We start from the raw sequence: 22835 nt of genomic DNA on the forward strand, positions 1-22835 counted from the left end.
TGCATCCGGGTCATCCCCGTGTGTGTTGGTGACTGCATCATTGGGGGTGTTGCTACCGGGGACAGATGTGGCGAATGTGGTGGCGATTGCTGTGGCGAGAACCGTGGTGGTGTCTTTTCTTTAGCCACTTTTGCTTTTGGCTGCATTTCTGTTTCTTGGAATGTAAGCTTGCGCTTCATCTTTATTGGAGGAAGAGTCCGGATTCTCCCCGTGTCCTTTTGTATATGCAACCTCCTCTGGGTATGGTCTGGCTCTCCCATGCCCAGTTCTTGTTCAAATCTATGACCTTGTAATTGATTTGAAAGGCCTTGTTCTTATGTATAGGAGCCTGGTTTCGGCTCCGAGGCTGCATGTTTCGGCACCGAAATCTTTGACAGTCTTTTTCGGCTCTGAGGAAACCTTCTTGACCTTCGGGGTACCGAACTCTCGGTGTCGAGTTTGGTCGGAGCCGGTATCTCAACCGGAGTCGGATGCCTTCGGCTGATGGGAGGCCTTTTTCGGTGCCAATGTTTGGTCACAGTGTTTTCGGGTTAAGCCATGGCCTGTTGCCGGTGGTGTCCCCTTGGCCTTCATTATTTTGGAGTGAGTTTTTGCCGGGGCAGGTTTACAAAGGGTTTGCTGCATCTTCGGCTGCTCACTCTGACTCGTCCGAGTTTGAATCTCGAGTGGAGAATCTCTCCTCTTCTTCGACGTCGATGTGCTCGATCGGGGTCGACGCCATCTGGAGTCTTCGAGCTCCTCAATCTCGCAGTGTTTTCTTGGATCGAAATGCCCGACCGGCCTCGCAAGTATCCTCTTTGTGTTCGGGGGACAAACACAGATTACAGACCCAAGTGTTGGTCTGTATAAGGATAATTTGCGTGCCAGTTGGGGCAGAAGCGGAAGGGGGTCCGGTCCATGAGGTTTGAAGATGAACGCGGTCGGGCCGACCAGGCCCCGCTGAGGAGTGGAAGCCCCGAAGGGCTGCCGGTTCTCTTCTTTCTTCGGTGTCGATGTGCTAGCACTAACCCGGTACCGAGCGCAAACAACACTGTTGAATTTTCCGATGGTTAACTATCTTTTCCGAACCGAAATACGGAGCGAAGAGGAACACGTCCGAACCTGATGGCGGAAAGAAAACAATCTAAGATGGAGTCGACGCCCAGGCGCAATGGAGCCGAAAGGGAGGAGTCCCTCGGTCTCGTGACTCGAAAAGACTTCTTCGAAGAAAAACAACTTGTAACACTCCGAGCCCAACACTAGATGGCAGGATAATGCACAGCATATGTATCTGCAGCTACACATGCCATCGAACATGTGTATATATATATATATATATACACACACACACACACACACACACACACACACACACATATATATATATATACACACACACACACACACACACACACAAATATATATATATATATATATATATACACACACATTATAAATATATATATATATATATATATATATATATATATATATAGAAAATGTCACTTACCCAGTGTACATCTGTTCGTGGCATTAGTCGCTGCAGATTCACATGCTGTGCACAGTCCGCCATCTGGTGTTGGGCTCGGAGTAGCAATGCTTGAACTTCTAGTCCTAGAAGATCTATATGTTGTTTTGACATTGTGTGTTTTCGGTGGGACGTTTGGAGGGAATAGGCGAAATTCTATGCAATAACCATGCTGGATAATTGCTAAGACCCAAGTGTCTGTTGTTATTTCCTCCCAAAGTTTGTAAAATTGGCTTGTCTTCCCCCCACAGGTGTTATGTGATGGGGGTGTGTGACTTGTGAGTCACTGCTTATTTTGAGGGGTTTTGGGGCCTTGGAATTTCTCTATTTTTTGGGAATTGGCCCCCTCTAAATTGCCCCCGAAAACCTTCCCTTTGATATTGACCCTGGTAGGTAGGCCTTGTTTGTGAGGTTGTGGTTTCTGTGGGTTGACCTCTAAACCCTCCCTGTAGGAAGTTGGCTCTGTATGTGCTATTTCAAAGTAAGGAATAGCATGCACAGAGTCCAAGGGTTCCCCTTAGAGGTAAAATAGTGGTAAAAAGAGATAATACTAATGCTCTATTTTGTGGTAGTGTGGTCGAGCAGTAGGCTTATCCAAGGAGTAGTGTTAAGCATTTGTTGTACATACACATAGACAATAAATGAGGTACACACACTCAGAGACAAATCCAGCCAATAGGTTTTTATATAGAAAAATATCTTTTCTTAGTTTATTTTAAGAACCACAGGTTCAAATTCTACATGTAATATCTCATTCGAAAGGTATTGCAGGTAAGTACTTTGGGAACTTCAAATCATCAAAATTGCATGTATACTTTTCAAGTTATTCACAAATAGCCGTTTTAAAAGTGGACACTTAGTGCAATTTTCACAGTTCCTAGGGGAGGTAAGTTTTTGTTAGGTTAACCAGGTAAGTAAGACACTTACAGGGCTTAGTTCTTGGTCCAAGGTAGCCCACCGTTGGGGGTTCCGAGCAACCCCAAAGTCACCACACCAGCAGCTCAGGGCCGGTCAGGTGCAGAGTTCAAAGTGGTGCCCAAAACACATAGGCTAGAATGGAGAGAAGGGGGTGCCCCGGTTCCGATCTGCTTGCAGGTAAGTACCCGCGTCTTCGGAGGGCAGACCAGGGGGGGTTTTGTAGGGCACCGGGGGGGACACAAGCCCACACAGAAATTTCACCCTCAGCAGCGCGGGGGCGGCCGGGTGCAGTGTAGAAACAAGCGTCGGGTTTGTAATGGAAGTCAATGGGAGATCTAGGGATCTCTTCAGCGCTGCAGGCAGGCAAGGGGGGGGTTCCTCGGGGAAACCTCCACTTGGTCAAGGGAGAGGGACTCCTGGGGGTCACTCCTCCAGTGAAAGTCCGGTCCTTCCGGTCCTGGGGGCTGCGGGTGCAGGGTCTCTCCCAGGTGTCGGGACTTAGGATTCAAAGAGTCGCGGTCAGGGGAAGCCTCGGGATTCCCTCTGCAGGCGGCGCTGTGGGGGCTCAGGGGGGACAGGTTTTTGTACTCACAGTCTTAGAGTAGTCCTGGGGTCCCTCCTGAGGTGTTGGATCGCCACCAGCCGAGTCGGGGTCGCCGGGTGCAGTGTTGCAAGTCTCACGCTTCTTGCGGGGAGCTTGCAGGGTTCTTTAAAGCTGCTGGAAACAAAGTTGCAGCTTTTCTTGGAGCAGGTCCGCTGTCCTCGGGAGTTTCTTGTCTTTTCGAAGCAGGGGCAGTCCTCAGAGGATGTCGAGGTCGCTGGTCCCTTTGGAAGGCGTCGCTGGAGCAGGATCTTTGGAAGGCAGGAGACAGGCCGGTGAGTTTCTGGAGCCAAGGCAGTTGTCGTCTTCTGGTCTTCCTCTGCAGGGGTTTTTCAGCTAGGCAGTCCTTCTTCTTGTAGTTGCAGGAATCTAATTTTCTAGGGTTCAGGGTAGCCCTTAAATACTAAATTTAAGGGCGTGTTTAGGTCTGGGGGGTTAGTAGCCAATGGCTACTTGCCCTGAGGGTGGGTACACCCTCTTTGTGCCTCCTCCTAAGGGGAGGGGGGTCACAATCCTAACCCTATTGGGGGAATCCTCCATCTGCAAGATGGAGGATTTCTAAAAGTTAGAGTCACTTCAGCTCAGGACACCTTAGGGGCTGTCCTGACTGGCCAGTGACTCCTCCTTGTTGCTTTCTTTGTTCCCTCCAGCCTTGCCGCCAAAAGTGGGGGCCGTGGCCGGAGGGGGCGGGCAACTCCACTAAGCTGGAGTGCCCTGCTGGGCTGTGACAAAGGGGTGAGCCTTTGAGGCTCACCGCCAGGTGTTACAGCTCCTGCCTGGGGGAGGTGTTAGCATCTCCACCCAGTGCAGGCTTTGTTACTGGCCTCAGAGTGACAAAGGCACTCTCCCCATGGGGCCAGCAACATGTCTCTAGTGTGGCAGGCTGCTGGAACCAGTCAGCCTACACAGCTAGTTGGTTAAGTTTCAGGGGGCACCTCTAAGGTGCCCTCTGTGGTGTATTTTACACTAAAATGTACACTGGCATCAGTGTGCATTTATTGTGCTGAGAAGTTTGATACCAAACTTCCCAGTTTTCAGTGTAGCCATTATGGTGCTGTGGAGTTCGTGTAAAACAGACTCCCAGACCATATACTCTTATGGCTACCCTGCACTTACAATGTCTAAGGTTTTGTTTAGACACTGTAGGGGCACAGTGCTCATGCACTGGTACCCTCACCTATGGTATAGTGCACCCTGCCTTAGGGCTGTAAGGCCTGCTAGAGGGGTGTCTTACCTATACTGCATAGGCAGTGAGAGGCTGGCATGGCACCCTGAGGGGAGTGCCATGTCGACTTACTCATTTTGTTCTCACTAGCACACACAGGCTTGTAAGCAGTGTGTCTGTGCTGAGTGAGGGGTCTCTAGGGTGGCCTAAGACATGCTGCAGCCCTTAGAGACCTTCCTTGGCATCAGGGCCCTTGGTACTAGAAGTACCAGTTACAAGGGACTTATCTGAATGCCAGGGTGTGCCAATTGTGGATACAATGGTACATTTTAGGTGAAGGAACACTGGTGCTGGGGCCTGGTTAGCAGGGTCCCAGCACACTTCTCAGTCAAGTCAGCATCAGTATCAGGCAAAAAAGTGGGGGGTAACTGCAACAGGGAGCCATTTCTTTACACAAGCCCCCCCCAGCCCACAGGCCAGGAGACTCAGCCCAAGCTGGGAGAGTCTTCCTAGTCTGTCAGGCGAGGAAGAGTAGGAGAAATAGGCTGGTTAGTTGCAGGGCCTACTCTGCCTTACATCCTTCTGTTCAGGTCATTCCCTTTGGGGAACTGACCCACTTCCACAGTGATAGGACCTAGTCTGAATTGCCTCTTGTCTGCTTCTTCAATGTCTCCACCCATTCTTTTTATTTTGGGTTTAGAGGTATCCACCTCTGCTAATCTTATCTTAGCCAGGGTCATCCCTAGCTTACCCAAAGAGGTTACCCAGAGCTGGAGTAACCCCACCATGACCAACAGGGTCAGGGGGCCTAACTTGCTATTTGGCATGGGGTCTGACCACCATGCCAAGGATAGTGCAGCCACAAAGGCTAACACCCAGCAGAGGCCACTGACAGCTGTCAGTGCCCAGAACCACACCTTTAGCTCTTCACCTAAAAGGGAAGGGGCTAAGTTACAGGCTTCTTTGGGTTCAGGTTGCCTGTCTGATGTATTGGAGTGGGGGGTTACCACATCTTGTAGTAAACACCCTTCTTCCACTCTTTCTTCTGTTAGCTGAGGAGCCACCCACTCAGGTTTAACAGTTGCCTGACTAGCCAGGACTTCTTGTGGGTCAGGTTGGACTTTATCAGGGCCATTTTTGGAGTTCTCCCCTACTGGAGCAGAATCTCCTTGGCTTGCTGTAACCTTGGCTAAAGGTTGTCCACCCTTCCTACTCTGTTTTCTTTTCTTCTTCTTCTGGGGCCTGCTTGCATTTACTGCAGAGGCAGGACTTCCAGAATCCTTGGGAGAGGACTGGCACTGGACCAGTTCCTCTCTTGAGCTCTGACTAACCTCTGGGTAGTCATTTCCAAGGAGACAATCAAGGGGGAGGTCTGTACTGACTACTACCCTTCTCCAGCTAAGAGTGCCACCCACTTCTATGGGCACTAAAGCCACAGGCCTCTTAGTGACCCTGTCTAGGCTAACTCTTACCCTGGCAGTCTCACCTGGGATGTACTGGTTTGAGAGCACCAGCCTGTCATGCACAATAGTGTGACTGGCACAAGTGTCTCTCAGGGCAGTGGTTGGGATTCCATTCACCAGTAGGTGGTGGAAGTGTCTACTTCCCTCTGGAATCTCCAACTCACCTGTTGGGCCCTGTTTCCAGTTGAAGGCTATGAAGACCTCCTCATCTGAGGAGTCATCTCCCATGGCTACACTGGTTACCCCTGGAATTTTGTTCTGGGGTTTGTTTTTGGGACAAGAGTTGTCCTTGGTGTGGTGCCCAGACTGTTTACAGTTGTGGCACCATGCCTTAGTGGCATCCCAGTTCTTACCCTGGTACCAACCTTTGTTTTGGGTTGTGTCTTGGGGCCCACCCACCTGTTCTGGTTTTTGGGGGCCTACCGAGGACTCTTTTTCTTTGTTTCTAGTGTCACCCACTTTCTCCTGGGGAGTTTTTGTAACCCCTTTCTTTTGGTCACCCCCAGTGGAAGTTTTGGTTACCCTAGTCTTGACCCAGTGGTCTGCCTTCTTTCCCAATTCTTGGGGAGAAATTGGACCTAGGTCTACCAGATACTGATGCAACTTTTCATTGAAGCAGTTACTTAAAATGTGTTCTTTCATAAACAAATTATAAAGCCCAACATAGTCACACACTTCATTTCCAGTTAACCAACCATCTAGTGTTTTTACTGAGTAGTCTACAAAATCAACCCAGGTCTGGCTCGAGGATTTTTGAGCCCCCCTGAATCTAATTCTATACTCCTCAGTGGAGAATCCAAAGCCCTCAATCAGGGTACCCTTCATGAGGTCATAAGATTCTGCATCTTTTCCAGAGAGTGTGAGGAGTCTATCCCTACACTTTCCAGTGAACATTTCCCAAAGGAGAGCACCCCAGTGAGATCTGTTTACTTTTCTGGTTACACAAGCCCTCTCAAAAGCTGTGAACCATTTGGTGATGTCATCACCATCTTCATATTTTGTTACAATCCCTTTGGGGATTTTTAGGATGTCAGGAGAATCTCTGACCCTATTTAAGTTGCTGCCACCATCGATGGGACCTAGGCCCATCTCTTTTCTTTCCCTCTCTATGGCTAGGATCTGTCTTTCCAAAGCCAATCTTTTGGCCATCCTGGCTAACTGGATGTCCTCTTCACTGGGGCTATCCTCAGTGATTTCAGAGGTGTTGGTCTCTCCTGTGAGGGAACCAGCATCTCTGACTATTATTTTTGGAGTCAGGGTTTGAGGGACCCTGTTCTCCCTAGATAGGACTGGTAGGGGGGAATTTTCCTCCAAGTCACTATCCTCTTCCTCTGAGTTGCCACCCTCAGAGGGGTTGGCCTTTTCAAACTCTGCCAAAAGCTCCTGGAGTTGTATTTTGGTAGGTTTGGGGCCCATTGTTATTTTCTTTATTTTACAGAGTGACCTTAGCTCCCTCATCTTAAGATGGAGGTAAGGTGTGGTGTCGAGTTCCACCACAGTCACATCTGTGCTAGACATTTTGCTTCTAAAAGTTGGAATACTTTTTAAGAATCTACAACTGGTTCTAGAATCTAATTCAAACTTTTACAAACTTTTAAACTCTAAAAGAAATGCTAAACAGGATCTAACACAAGGCCCTAGCAGGTCTTTTAAGAATTTAGAAAACTTTTCAAATTGCAAAAATCAATTTCTAATGACAATTTTGGAATTTGTCGTGTGATCAGGTATTGGCTGAGTAGTCCAGCAAATGCAAAGTCTTGTACCCCACCGCTGATCCACCAATGTAGGAAGTTGGCTCTGTATGTGCTATTTCAAAGTAAGGAATAGCATGCACAGAGTCCAAGGGTTCCCCTTAGAGGTAAAATAGTGGTAAAAAGAGATAATACTAATGCTCTATTTTGTGGTAGTGTGGTCGAGCAGTAGGCTTATCCAAGGAGTAGTGTTAAGCATTTGTTGTACATACACATAGACAATAAATGAGGTACACACACTCAGAGACAAATCCAGCCAATAGGTTTTTATATAGAAAAATATCTTTTCTTAGTTTATTTTAAGAACCACAGGTTCAAATTCTACATGTAATATCTCATTCGAAAGGTATTGCAGGTAAGTACTTTGGGAACTTCAAATCATCAAAATTGCATGTATACTTTTCAAGTTATTCACAAATAGCTGTTTTAAAAGTGGACACTTAGTGCAATTTTCACAGTTCCTAGGGGAGGTAAGTTTTTGTTAGGTTAACCAGGTAAGTAAGACACTTACAGGGCTTAGTTCTTGGTCCAAGGTAGCCCACCGTTGGGGGTTCCGAGCAACCCCAAAGTCACCACACCAGCAGCTCAGGGCCGGTCAGGTGCAGAGTTCAAAGTGGTGCCCAAAACACATAGGCTAGAATGGAGAGAAGGGGGTGCCCCGGTTCCGGTCTGCTTGCAGGTAAGTACCCGCGTCTTCGGAGGGCAGACCAGGGGGGGTTTTGTAGGGCACCGGGGGGGACACAAGCCCACACAGAAATTTCACCCTCAGCAGCGCGGGGGCGGCCGGGTGCAGTGTAGAAACAAGCGTCGGGTTTGTAATGGAAGTCAATGGGAGATCTAGGGATCTCTTCAGCGCTGCAGGCAGGCAAGGGGGGGGTTCCTCGGGGAAACCTCCACTTGGTCAAGGGAGAGGGACTCCTGGGGGTCACTCCTCCAGTGAAAGTCCGGTCCTTCCGGTCCTGGGGGCTGCGGGTGCAGGGTCTCTCCCAGGTGTCGGGACTTAGGATTCAAAGAGTCGCGGTCAGGGGAAGCCTCGGGATTCCCTCTGCAGGCGGCGCTGTGGGGGCTCAGGGGGGACAGGTTTTTGTACTCACAGTCTTAGAGTAGTCCTGGGGTCCCTCCTGAGGTGTTGGATCGCCACCAGCCGAGTCGGGGTCGCCGGGTGCAGTGTTGCAAGTCTCACGCTTCTTGCGGGGAGCTTGCAGGGTTCTTTAAAGCTGCTGGAAACAAAGTTGCAGCTTTTCTTGGAGCAGGTCCGCTGTCCTCGGGAGTTTCTTGTCTTTTCGAAGCAGGGGCAGTCCTCAGAGGATGTCGAGGTCGCTGGTCCCTTTGGAAGGCGTCGCTGGAGCAGGATCTTTGGAAGGCAGGAGACAGGCCGGTGAGTTTCTGGAGCCAAGGCAGTTGTCGTCTTCTGGTCTTCCTCTGCAGGGGTTTTTCAGCTAGGCAGTCCTTCTTCTTGTAGTTGCAGGAATCTAATTTTCTAGGGTTCAGGGTAGCCCTTAAATACTAAATTTAAGGGCGTGTTTAGGTCTGGGGGGTTAGTAGCCAATGGCTACTTGCCCTGAGGGTGGGTACACCCTCTTTGTGCCTCCTCCCAAGGGGAGGGGGTCACAATCCTAACCCTATTGGGGGAATCCTCCATCTGCAAGATGGAGGATTTCTAAAAGTTAGAGTCACTTCAGCTCAGGACACCTTAGGGGCTGTCCTGACTGGCCAGTGACTCCTCCTTGTTGCTTTCTTTGTTCCCTCCAGCCTTGCCGCCAAAAGTGGGGGCCGTGGCCGGAGGGGGCGGGCAACTCCACTAAGCTGGAGTGCCCTGCTGGGCTGTGACAAAGGGGTGAGCCTTTGAGGCTCACCGCCAGGTGTTACAGCTCCTGCCTGGGGGAGGTGTTAGCATCTCCACCCAGTGCAGGCTTTGTTACTGGCCTCAGAGTGACAAAGGCACTCTCCCCATGGGGCCAGCAACATGTCTCTAGTGTGGCAGGCTGCTGGAACCAGTCAGCCTACACAGCTAGTTGGTTAAGTTTCAGGGGGCACCTCTAAGGTGCCCTCTGTGGTGTATTTTACACTAAAATGTACACTGGCATCAGTGTGCATTTATTGTGCTGAGAAGTTTGATACCAAACTTCCCAGTTTTCAGTGTAGCCATTATGGTGCTGTGGAGTTCGTGTAAAACAGACTCCCAGACCATATACTCTTATGGCTACCCTGCACTTACAATGTCTAAGGTTTTGTTTAGACACTGTAGGGGCACAGTGCTCATGCACTGGTACCCTCACCTATGGTATAGTGCACCCTGCCTTAGGGCTGTAAGGCCTGCTAGAGGGGTGTCTTACCTATACTGCATAGGCAGTGAGAGGCTGGCATGGCACCCTGAGGGGAGTGCCATGTCGACTTACTCATTTTGTTCTCACTAGCACACACAGGCTTGTAAGCAGTGTGTCTGTGCTGAGTGAGGGGTCTCTAGGGTGGCCTAAGACATGCTGCAGCCCTTAGAGACCTTCCTTGGCATCAGGGCCCTTGGTACTAGAAGTACCAGTTACAAGGGACTTATCTGAATGCCAGGGTGTGCCAATTGTGGATACAATGGTACATTTTAGGTGAAGGAACACTGGTGCTGGGGCCTGGTTAGCAGGGTCCCAGCACACTTCTCAGTCAAGTCAGCATCAGTATCAGGCAAAAAAGTGGGGGGTAACTGCAACAGGGAGCCATTTCTTTACACTCCCCTAAAAGGTGTTTTCCGAAATGTGCCTCTGCTCTGCGGGGAGTAGAGTGCGCCCATGGCTTTGGCTGTATCGGTGTCCTTTTTGAGTTTTTCGATGGCAGTGTCTACCTCCGGCCCAAACAATTGCTGTTCATTAAACGGCATATTGAGCACAGCCTGCTGGATTTCCGGTTTGAACCCAGAAGTGCGCAGCCATGCGTGCCTTCGTATTGTGACTGCAGTGTTTGTCCTTGCAGCTGTATCTGCTGCATCCATGGAAGACCGTATCTGATTATTTGAGATACTTTGTCCCTCTTCCACCACCTGTTGCGCTCTTTTTTGGAACTCCTTGGGTAAGTGTTCGATGAAATGTTGCATTTCATCCCAGTGAGCCCTGTCGTATCTTGCCAAAAGTGCTTGTGAATTGGCAATACGCCACTGATTTGCTGCAACCCTTTTTCCCGCAGCATCAAATTTGCGGCTCTCCTTGTCTGGAGGAGGTGCGTCGCCTGAGGTATGAGAGTTGGCTCGCTTACGAGCTGCCCCCACAACTACTGAGTCTGGTGTTAGTTGTGTTGTAATATATATTGGATCTGTGGGCGATGGCTTATATTTTTTCGCCACCCTTGGAGTTATGGCTCTGCCTTTAACTGGATCCTGAAAAATTTGTTTTGAATGTCTTAGCATTCCTGGGAGCATGGGAAGGCATTGATACTGGCTATGGGTGGATGATAGGGTGTTAAAGAGAAAGTCATCCTCAATTGGTTCCGAATGCAAGGAGACATTGTGAAACTCGGCTGCCCTTGCGACAACCTGTGTATAGGATGTACTGTCCTCAGGTGGTGACGGTTTTGTAGGATAAGAGTCTGGGCTATTGTCAGACACTGGAGCATCGTAGAGGTCCCATGCATCGGGATCATCCTGACTCATTGTGGTATGAGCTGGTGAGTGCATCAGTGGTGGAGTTGTTGCTGGTGATGCATGTATTGATGGTGGTGGGGTTGTTTTCCTTGCCACCTTTGCTTGTGGTTGCTTGTCCTTTTGTTGAAAGGCAAGTTTCCTTTTTATTTTGATTGGGGGGGGGGGGGGGGGGGAAGAGTGATTATCTTCCCTGTGTCCTCATGAATATGAAGCCTTCTTTGCGTGCAGTCAGGCTCTACAGCTTGAAGCTCCTCTCCAAATCTGTGTAATTGGGAGGTTATTCCTGGTTCCTCAGTATAGGAACTAGTTTTCGGCTCCAAAGCTGGCTGTTTCGGAACCGAAACCTTTTCGGAAGTCTTTTTAGGCTCCAAAGAAACCTTCTTTGTTTTCGGCGTGGTGTCTCGGTGCCGAAATTCTTCGGTGCCGCTGTCTCTGTGCCAAAGTTTCTCGGAGCCGCTGTCTCGGCTTCGAGGTTGATGTGTGGCGGTATCTCGACCGGAGTCGGATGACTTCGACACTAGCATGCCCTTTTTCGGTGCCTTGGATCGGTCACCTAGTTTTCGGGTTAAGCCATGGCCTGTTGGCGGTGGCGTCCCCTGGGCTTTTGTGGACTTCTCGTGAGTCTTGATTTTCGACGTCTTACTCACGGTTTGGTGTGTTTCTTCGGCGTCGAGTTCTTCAGAATCCGACTCGCGGATGGAGAAAGCTTCTTCTTCCTCCTCGAAACGATCTTGACCTGTCGGCGTGGACGCCATTTGTAGTCTCCTGGCTCTTCGGTCTCTCCGCGTCTTCCTCGACCGAAACGCTCGACAGGCTTCACAAGTATCCTCCTTGTGCTCGGGGGACAAGCACAAGTTACAGACCAGATGGTGATCCGTATACGGATACTTGTGATGGCATTTTGGGCAGAAGCGGAATGGGGTCCGTTCCATGAGCCTTTTAGTCGCACGTGGCCCGAAGGGGGAATCGAAAAAACCCCAAAGGGCCACCGGAGCTCTTCAGAATTCAGTGTCGATTTGTTCCAACTAACCCGATACCGAACGCAAACAATACCAACGTTTTTTTCCGAGATTCTAACTAACTTTCAGATCCGAAACACGGAGCGAAAAGGAACACGTCCGAACCCGATGGCGGAAAAAAAATAATCTAAGATGGAGTCGACGCCCATGCGCAATGGACTCGAAATGGGAGGAGTCCCTCGGTCTCGTGACTCGAAAAGACTTCTTCGAAGAAAAACAACTTGTAACACTCCGAGCCCAACACCAGATGGCGGACCGTGCACAGCATGTGTATCTGCAGCTACACATGCCATCGAATATATATATCAAAATATTGAAAAAAGATATCAATGCAATGTATATGCCATTGAACACATTTATTATAATAATAATAATAATATCTTGTACTACGAACACAAGCTTCCAGGGAGGAGGGAGGGCACATGTGAATCTACATCACTACATGCCACGAACAGATGTCTAGCAGGTAAGTAACATTTTCCATTCGATGGCATGTGTGGCTATAGATACACATGCTTTGCCAAGACTGTAAAGCTGTCCCCTCTAAATAAGCGGTGGCTAGTCTAGGAGTTGGAGTAGCTTGAAAAAGCATCCCAGGGACAGCTCGCCAACAGGCAAATGTTGGTCAAGCAAACACATCTACACAAGTGTTTAGTAAATGTGTGGTGTAGACCAAGTAGCAGCTTTGCAAATATCTGCTATTGGAATGTTTTCTAAAAAGGTCATAGAAGTATTTTTTCCCTTTGTAGAGTGTGCTTTAGGAGTTGTTGGCAATTGCCTTTCAGATTTGAGATAAGTCTGAATACACTGACTATCCATCTAGCTAACCCATTCTTTGAAATCGGTTTACCTCTGCGAGGCATTAAAAAAATGCTACAAAAAGGGCAAAGTTTTAGAAGATCAAAAACACTGTCAATGTAATACAAAAGAGCTCATTTAACATCTACAGTATCTACGGCCTTTCAGCAACTGAGTCTGGTTGTGGGGAAAAAACAGGTAGCTCAACTGATTAATGCGAAATGGTGAAGTTACTTTAGGTAGAAATTTAGGGCTGGTCTTCAGAACTACTTTATCTTTATGTTTTTTGTAAAAAAATAAATATACAAAGTGAATGCTTTTATTTCACTGACACGTCTTAGTAAAATTATAAATACCAAGAAAGCAATTTTCCATGAAAGAAACTGCAAAGAATAGGAATGCATGGATTCAAATGGTGGAACCCTTAAGTCTAGTAAGTGCAATGTTAAGGTTCCATACTGGAGCTGGAGGAACCCTGGGTGGAATAAGTCCTTCCATAAATGCTTTAATAACAGGAATTCTGGACAAAGAAGTATATTGCCTGTTTTGGAAGTCAGCAGCTATAGCTGTTAAATGAACTCTAATAGAGGAGTATGCTAAATTTGCCTTTTGTAAATGTAGCAAGTAACAGGTCTTGTACTGACGCTTTGAGTGGATAAATGTGTTTAGGTCAACAGTAATGTACAAAAGGTTTCCATTTTGCAGTGACTAGTTGTAGACCTGTGTGCCTCTAAAAATGCCCATACCTTCAGAAGGAAGTTTTAAATATCCAAAGTCTAGGACTTCAGGAGCAATATTGCAAGATTGAGTGTTTTGGGGCCTGGATGCCCAATTTGACCTCAGAGTCAAAAGGTTTGGTCAGTTGGGAAGTTTGTGATGGGGAACCACAGACAGATCCAATAGTGTTGTGTACCAAGGTTGAAGTGCCCATGTGGGAGCTACAAGGGTCATGGTGAGTGATGTTGGTTTCAATTTGCGTACCAGAAATGGAATGAGTGGCAGAGGCAAAAAAAGCATGAGCAAATATCACTGACCAACTCATCCATAAAGCATTGCCCTTGGACTGAGGGTGTGGGTATCTGGACACAAAGTTTTGGCATTTTCAGTTCTTCTACAGTGGCAGAGATCTATTTCTGGTGTTCCCCCAGAGGGGAAAGTACTGATGAAGTACTTGTGAGTGCCGCTGCATCCTGCTTAATAGGTCCGCAAACATTGTCCATTCTTGAGAGATTATGCAGTTGAATGTGATTGGGGGGGGGATCACCCACTTCCAAATTGTCTGAGCTAGAAGGGACAAGTGAGACGTGTGTCCCCAGTTTCTGCAGATAATACATAGTTGTCATGTTGTCTGCACAGACAAATACCACTTTGTGAGAAATGTGTGTCCGAAATGCATTGAGCCCTAGGAAGACTGCTAGCAACTTCAAAGAGTTGATGTGATAAGTCTGAGGCACAGGGTCCTGAAAGGGCCACCCTTTTGACAGTTTGGTGGGATTCCACCCCTGCAAGAACAGCAAGTCTGGCGGTCCAACAACACTAAGTCCTGGAGATGACCCTGTGACAGACTACCAATGAGATAGGCACCACTGTAGAGGCCGCATGTGTAGTCTTGCATGGGGAACAATGGCAATGCCTGAGGCCATCACCCCCCCCTATAGTTGCAGCAATAGTTTTACTGTGTAAGTATGATTCTCCTGTAATTGAGATATGAGATGTTCTAAAGCCTGAACTACGGCGACCAGATTTTGAGCAACAGAAACCGGGATGGGCACAGCCAGACATAGGAATAGAGCTTTCTAGGTAAGCTCCTGGGCCAGGCTGGTTGCTCTTGCCTTGACATACGCTGGCTCTGATTTACACCTCATTAAATCCTGCTGCTGCGTCAATCAGGCGAGGCAGCACAGCAGGAGAGTTTCAACCAGTGAACGTCTGTCCCCGGTTCCTGAGAGAGTAGGTTGAAATGAGAGCCTGCACATAAGTGATTAAGGTGCAGGTTCCACCTCCCCTCCCTCAAAAACAGGGAAATTTTTTGGTTTTAGAAGAAAGTGTCGGGACTCTAGGACACTCCTTCAAAAACTTGGACTGAGCAAATCCACGGCGTCTGGTCAACCTAGCCTGAATCCTTACTGGGTTTGGATATGCCAAGGCTGAATGAGCATTCAGAATTGCTCCCAGATAAGGCTGTAACTGTGATGGTTGAAGGTGGGATTTGAAATAGTTATTGTAAATCCCAAAGTGTGTAGAAGATTTACTGTGTACGGAGAACACTGCTGGCATTTTTGGATGGGACTGGCTTTTATGAGCCAATCATCTAAGTATGGGAAAACGTGGATGAGTTGCCTTCTGAGAAATGCAGCTACTACAGGTAAGCATTTTGTGAATACCGTTAAGGCAGTTGTTACCTGAAGTGTGGTACTTTGAATTGAAAAGGTTTTCCCCCAATGACCAAAAGTAGATATTTGTGGTGTGCTAAATTTATGGGAATGTGGAAATAAGCATCTTCGAGCTCTAATGCGCTTATGTAATCCCTTTGCTGTAATAGAAGAATAGCGTATTGCAGAGTGACTATAAGGAAATGCTCTGAAAGTATGTATAGCTTGAGAGGACTGAGAATTGGTCTTAAGGAACAGTCTTGCTTTGGTGTGAGGAAGTATAGTAATATACTCCTAACCCCTGTTGGGAATCAGTTATATAGCCCCCTTTAAGAAGGGACTGTACCTCCTCTTTTAATAGGCTGAGATGGTTGTGTTAGAGCTTGTGAAAATGAGGAGGCATATTTGGTGGAGTGGAAATGAGTTCTAGACAATAACCATGATGGATAATTGATACAACCTATTGGTCTGTGGTGATATTGGACCATTGAGGATAAAAGAACTGCCAATCTTCCTCCGGGGATGTGGAATTCCTATCGCCTGGGACATACTGTTTGGGGTCAAGGGCAACAAGTTTTCATGGTTATTTTGTCCTTAGGAGAAGTAGGCCAAACCCCTGCAGCACAAACCCTTTGGCTGCCAGTTTACAGAGAAGGGAACTGTCTGCAATTGAGGTAATGTGTGGGTCCATACGTTAGTGCTGTGAAACTTGTATTTATAGTGAGTCTTTTGGTTTTGTCAATGTGCGTCTTGTTTGGACATGGCTTTTGGAACCCTTTATTGGTGTGGGAGCTGCTAGGCCCTCAACATTGTAACATTGGCAAAAAGCAAAAACGTTTTTTTTTGGTCTCAAAAAGCACACATTGCCACCACTGCCATAACAAAGGCCCGCACTCCCTCCACCCCACCCCTCCAAGGGGCCCGCTCAACACAGCACTTGCACCGAGTGATTCTGGAGGAGGGGGGCCAGGGGGTGGGGAGGTTGGGGGAGAATCCCACCAAGTTCTTTGCAGGGAAGCCACCTCCTGTTTCATTATGCCACTGGTTGCCACATTAGTTCCCGGCACTGAACAAAACTGTGTGTGCCAAAATGCTCCTTGTTGAAAAGTGGAATGCGATCACTCACAGTAAAGCCAGCTGATCGAGAGGGAAATAGAAGTTTAATAAAAACAAAATGCCTTTGTTAACGTAAGACCTTATTAGGGACCCAATTCTTAAAGTCATGAAAGTGCACCCATGGTATAGGTCTTGGAATTAGTGGCTTTCGAGAATTTACTAGAACTTACAGAAGTAGATCAGGAAATCGTACTCCTACAAAATGTGTGAACTGTATTTCAGAACGAGCAAATATGCACATGTAAATTTGCTCATGTGAAAATCTATCTAGCGTTTACATGCAAGTTCACTTTCCCTCCAACCACTTTCCCCCCCCAACCCTGCCATTGTCGGCAGTAAATTTCCAACTTCCCCCATGGGAAAAGATTAGAGAATACCTGGTAAAAATCCTTAAAACATGCAAGTTAGTAGGTTTGCAGACTCAATGACATTGCAGCCCTGGAACTATTGCTTACTGCCTTCTCCAATCCCAGTATGTAGATCTGCAGAAAGGTGGCAAAATAAGGACATTGCTATAGCAGGGATTGAAACAGCAAGTTTAAGCCCTACTATAGTAGTAGCCCTGGTATAATCATAGAGGCTATTATCAGATCTCTTACATAACAAGATTGCTGCCATCATTTGTCACCGCACTATGGCACCAAAGGGACAAGTAGATTCAAGAAGCAACCTGTCCCATGCACAAGTAGATAGATATTTTATTAAATTCCACACCCCTGTTGCTCCCACTGGAGATGTATGTGCTGGGGGAATTTAATACAAAACTGACTTTTTACAGAGGAAGATCTTCTAGAGGTGGATGCTTTACCTCTCCCTCTTTTATTTGCGCCTGTAAGACCCTCTAAAGGAACCCCTATTGTAAAAATGTGTTCCTTGCTTATTTTGTGAGGTGGAAGATTTGGTGGCTGAGGTTTTGAAATCACCCCTAAATTGGGGCCAATGAAAAGAAGCCCCAGTGGGTGTAGTTAATAAGGCCCCCAAGGCTTTAGCTGTTTCAGAGTCCTTCTTTAATTTGTTGATAGTGGTATCAACCTCTGGGCCAAATAAATGGCTCCTTGTCAAAAGGCATGTTCAAGACTGCCTGTTGTATTTCTGGCTTAAATCTTGCGGCATGTCTTATGAGCACACTAGTGTTCACACCACATGCTGCTGTGTCAGCCACATAAGTTTTGATTCAGTTATTGGAGGTGGCCTGTCCTTCTGCAACCATCTCCTGTCCTTTTTTTTTTTTTTAGTGTTCCTGTTGAAGATATTGTACTAAATCTCAGATTTCATCCCAGTGGGCCATGCCACACCTTGCCAGGAGTGCTTGAGGATTTGCAATTCTCCAATGATTAGCATCTTGAGCAATCACTCTCTTGCCCGCTTCGTCCAATTTTTTGCTCTCCTTATCTGGAAGAGGAGCATCCCCTGTGGCCTGACTGTTGGCATGCTTTTGTGCCGCATTTACGACTATACAGGCCGGTGGTAGTTGTGTTTTTATAAAAAGGTGGATATGAGGGTGCAGCTTTATATTTCTGGTCTACCCTTAATCTAATCTAATGATCCTTGCCCTAACAGGTTCTTTGAATATGCCAGTGGCAGGTCTGAACATGCCTGATAGCATGGGTAGAAACTGAGACTGTGTCAGCGTGTTGAAGAGGAAATCCACTTTGATTGGGTCCGTATGCAACTGCACATTAAGATATGCTAATGCCCTTGCAATAACTATTATATGCAGTTGTATTCTCATGGGGCGAAGGCTTTGCTGGATAAAGGCCAGGGTCATTAGGGAGAATGGGATCTTGATTGATTAGATCACATGGATCCACATCTTGGGGAACATCACCCAAGTCATCTCTGAGGTAATTATGCTTGCGGAGAGAATTGCGGGTGAATAAAGGATGTAGGTTATTGTGGTGGAGTAGAGGGAAGTACAAGAGTCATTTGGTGGAAGTTGTTCTGGTGCCTTGTCTTTAAGAGACTTGAGAGGGTGGGGGGAGGCACAGTGTTCAATGTTTATTGGAACGCAAGTCTCCTTTTGAATGGAATAGGAGGAGAAGCCATCATTCTTCCTATTCTCTTCTGTCTGAGAATTTTGCACTGTCGTCCATCGCTTCCAAAATAGGCTCTACAGAAGAACTTTTGTCAGGGGAAACTGTAGGTTGTTTGCTAACTATCCTTTTCAGTTCAGAAATCTTCAATACTGAAAGCTTTTTTCAAGCCAAAAGTGTCAGCTCCAAAGTAGATGGTAATGTCTGTTTCTTCGGCTTCGAAGTGTCGATTCGAATGTTCGACTCGATCCAAAAAAAAAAAAACAGATTGGGATGTGGTTGCCTCTTTGGTCTGTCCCGAAGGCATTTTGGACTTTATGAACTTCAGCGCCGAACCAGAGGAGTCATCCAAATGTATTTTTCGGATCATACCATGGCACGAGGGCAGTGGAGGACCAATGACCAGTTTGGAAGTCTTTTTAAAGTGTCTTTGCGTGGTGAGATGGTGCACTCACGTACTGCGCCGCTGGAATGGACTGACTCAGTCTCGGATCAAAAGGGCTGCTTGATGTCAGACTTCTTCCTGTGCATGCTCTTCTCCGAAGATGTCCGGTGTGTTGTCTGTTGTCTTGGATGCCATTTCTAACAGACGTGCTTTTCGGTCCCAGAGGGTCTTTTTTGATCAAGAAGACCTACAGGCGCCACAGGTCTCCTCCTTATGTTCCGGGGACAGGCACAAACTACACACTAAGTGTTGATCTGTGTACGGAAACTTGAAGTGACAGAGGACAGAATCTAAACGGAGTACGTTCCATTAGTCTATCATTCTCTGACTTCAGTTGTGGAAGTAGGCCCAAGAAGGGTGTAGACGCCCCAAGGGCGCTAAACCGGCCCAGGCAAAAATTGGATCGATTCGTAAAAGTTGGGAATACGCGAACAAAAACTATGACATAGTTGATAGAAAGATGGAAATTAAAGTTTGAAAGATACTGAACGGAAATTCACTGGAGCAAGAGTAAACATGGCCGAACCACACTGTTTTCTCTTCACTGTCTAATAAAGGACTCAATGTCAATGCTCACTATCCCCAAGAGGACTCACTTGATCTTGTGACTCAAAAAGGTTCTTAGAAGAAAAACAATTTGTAACACTCCGAGCCAAACACTAGATGGCAGACTTCTACAAAACATGTGCATCTACAGCCACACATGCCAAACAATTTTCTCAGCAATAACTTGATCACATTCCATAAAAGCTGTATGTAGTAACGAATGCATTTGAGGTAAAAGGACTACCATAAATAGTATGGATCACAATAAAAGAGTAAATTACAAATATAGTAAAAAGTAAAGGCATTTTACGAGAGACGTGCAGGGTGATTTTGAAAGTTCAAGAGCAAAATGCTAAAAAGTATATGAATGAATGAACATTTTTAAAAGAATCAGGTTAAGGGTTTCAGCTGGAAAACTGTATAGATTTAGATGCCTTTTCAGTACATTTTCATACTTAACCTGCAGTCTGAAACCCTCCTTCCAAAAATGTCAGCCTATTTCTGGAACTTGTACTACAAGTCATACAACTGGTCTTTATAGGTCATTTTACAGTCACAGGAAAACTAGTCAAATAGGCAGTATCTTTGGAGAACAGACGAGAAGAGATAGATAGCAAAAATAAAGAAAACAAGCCTTCTACATTCAGAAACAAATGGATTAATTTGGTGGTTGGCTCTCAAATATATTTAAAATTTAGCCCAACTCTTCCCCCAGTGATTCCGGGAGGTAAAGTTAATACTAGGAGTACTAGAAAAGATCCTTGAACGGTAGACTCAACGGATTTCTTTTTGGCCAGTGTTGCTACTAGAATCCACTCCTTTTCTTATGGAAAAGTACGATCTTTATATTGACCTTTTCTTGCCTCATCTTTACAGTCTAGCGCTAAGACAGTAGCATTTGTCATAAGTCACAAGCATGGTGTGGTCCAAATATGTATGGACGGATTTTAAAAGAAACACAATTATTCACATGTATGTTCTCTTGGCTCTATTTTTTAAATACAAATGCAAAGTGGTGTGTCTGGGACCCGCACAGGATATGGGTGACGATATACTAATAAAAATTAAAAAGAAAATCCTAATGAAATGGAACCTTCCTATTCATGCAATACTAAACCAGTATCCAAATGTTTAATACCAACCAGTAAATCGTGTATGCTTCTGCTTGAGCTGGATCTTGTATATTTGGTTCATTTAGTAGTTCTTGTATACCTAACAAGATCTAAAAAGAAAAACGTAGGATGTCAACATAGGTCTTCTTTGTGCAAGCCATTACAAAATGTTAAGGTGATTTGACGGTTACCTGTTTAATTGTGATTGCCGGCCTCCAGTCCTTATCCTCCTCTAAGATAGAAAGACAGACAGTTCCTGAAGGATACACATTCGGGTGGAATAACGGTGGTTCAAATTTACCTAAAAAACACAAATTTGCATGAAACGGATACAAAGTGCACAAGACAATACATGCATGCTCAAAAGTAGCTAACCAGTGCTAAAGGAAGGAGCTTTCACCACTACTATTAACGTTGGAGATAAACCTTAGTTTGAACACTACCGCCTACTTCTAGGAGTCTGGGTTAACGCAGGGACCAAAAACATTCAAAAATCCGTTAAACAGGGTATTAGATGGCAGCATCAGATCAACGTTATGAATACGTGACTCTCCTGTGCGCTCTTTATGACCTTTTCTTGCTGCAGACCTGCCGATAATTTTAATGGAGTGACATACTGATATTATGTTCCATCTACATATGTCCTAACTATACTTTCCCCAGACGTAGCTTTATACGGAACAGGATTAAATGGTAACAATGTAAATAAAGGAGGGTATATGTGTGTAGATTAACATATTAAACATTACACAGCGGGGTACCAAGCCATTCTATCAACTGCCCATTTAAGAACCATCTAAAAGGTTTCTTAAAACCCATAAGTACTCCAAAAAAATAAATACATAAATAACAAAATTGTGCACAGTCTTGTACAAACAGGATTCTGAGGGTGGGCTCAAGCAAGTGGCCTGGAGAAATTGCCCTGTGCATAAAAGGTCTGAAGTCGCACTGAAAAAGGGGCCTTAAGAGAAACAAATAATGAAAGTGAAGATAGAACAACTTAACTATAGAATGGTAATCCAGAGTTCCTACTTGGGCACTGCATGGTGGGATGATGGGGTCAAGGAGAGGTTGGGGGGTGTACACAAGTCCTTTCCAGACATGGCAGTAACATGTTAGGACATTTTAAGAATCCCACAGAAACCGAAAACTGAACACTTTTTTTTGCTGCTGTGGTTAACATTAACACACTTACTTTCAGAGCACAGGAGAGAGCGTCAGTAGGTTTGGTGAAGAAGTGCGGACAAGGCAATAGCAGAAACAAAGGCTGTGCCGGGAATTATAATAAAACAGAAGTACACCAATGGGAAGGGGATGATCGTTAAAGAGTAAAAGGGGGTACAGAAGTCAAGGGAGGAACGAAAATAAAGAATGGTAGGTTGCTGCCAGTCAATCCCAATAAGCAAATAAATAATAGTAGGTTAGTTAAAATGACCATTAGATCATTTTCATTGGATATAAACCATTAAGGGATGTTTACAGCAAACAGCTTGGCTGTGATGTGTAGAGCCTAGATAAGGCCAGTAAAGGTACATATATAATGTAAGCTACTGAGAACAAAGGTAAAAAAAGAATCCTATCCACAGTAAAAGGTAATGCATTACCCACCTTGAAACACTTTAAACAGTTGTGACGAGACCGTGGACAATTTACAAAATTTCGTTCTTAAAAAAAATATATCTTTAAGGATAGGTACATTCTCTCAATCACTAATAGATGGGGTTTTAGGAAAGTTGCTTAAAGAGGTGGAAGTGACTGAAAACCACTATTCACAAAGAATAACATATCAGAACCTTAGCAAGACCTTGCTACAGTAATAAACAAGTACGGGCAAAAACCAATAGGTGTTGCCTGTGGTACAGAGCAGTTGAGTTTGCAACTGCTTTGCATGGCAAAAACCATGGTAAGAGAATGTGTTAGCATAAAACAAATCCCAAGATGGCAAACCCTGCATGCGGACGCGCCACCTAGGAATTGTTTGAGACAGTGTATAGCAAAAACCCTTCAAAATGGCCAATGTGCGTGTATGTGCACAAGTTGCCATACTGGAATGTTTTTACCTCAACGCCCAAAAAGCATTCCAATATTACCTTTCCCTCAATCCCATGTTGAAATGGGTTAGTCATCTTGGAGCGGTATATCAAAGTAAAGGTGGGATGCGGTGCACATACATACAACCAAGCAGTAAACAACTGAGTACACAGCATGTGAGGGAGTGGGGTGCCACAGTAAGTGTAGGAGCAAGAGCACCAGATCAGCAGGGCATGAGCAAGAGCGTAGCACTAAGTAGAGGAGAGGCACTGAAATGAATAGACTCCATTGGAGGTAGAATGCAGTAACAGCCAACAGAACAAGATGAGAGCC

At 46.1% G+C, this 22835-nt stretch overlaps 1 protein-coding gene across 2 annotated transcripts in view; it reads right to left on the minus strand.

Annotated features, from left to right (window-relative positions):
* Positions 1-22835, minus strand: part of UBE2I (ubiquitin conjugating enzyme E2 I) — a 115946-nt gene that overhangs the window by 12431 nt on the left and 80680 nt on the right. For both annotated transcript variants that reach the window (XM_069209882.1, XM_069209883.1), the window contains 2 exons: positions 20663-20772; positions 20502-20581 (listed from right to left, as the gene is read on the minus strand). In XM_069209882.1, the coding sequence (XP_069065983.1) occupies positions 20502-20581; positions 20663-20772 (190 nt within the window). The remainder of the gene's footprint in view (positions 1-20501; positions 20582-20662; positions 20773-22835) is intronic.

The sequence above is a fragment of the Pleurodeles waltl genome, chromosome 10, assembly GCF_031143425.1.
Source record: "Pleurodeles waltl isolate 20211129_DDA chromosome 10, aPleWal1.hap1.20221129, whole genome shotgun sequence".
NCBI lineage: Eukaryota > Metazoa > Chordata > Amphibia > Caudata > Salamandridae > Pleurodeles > Pleurodeles waltl.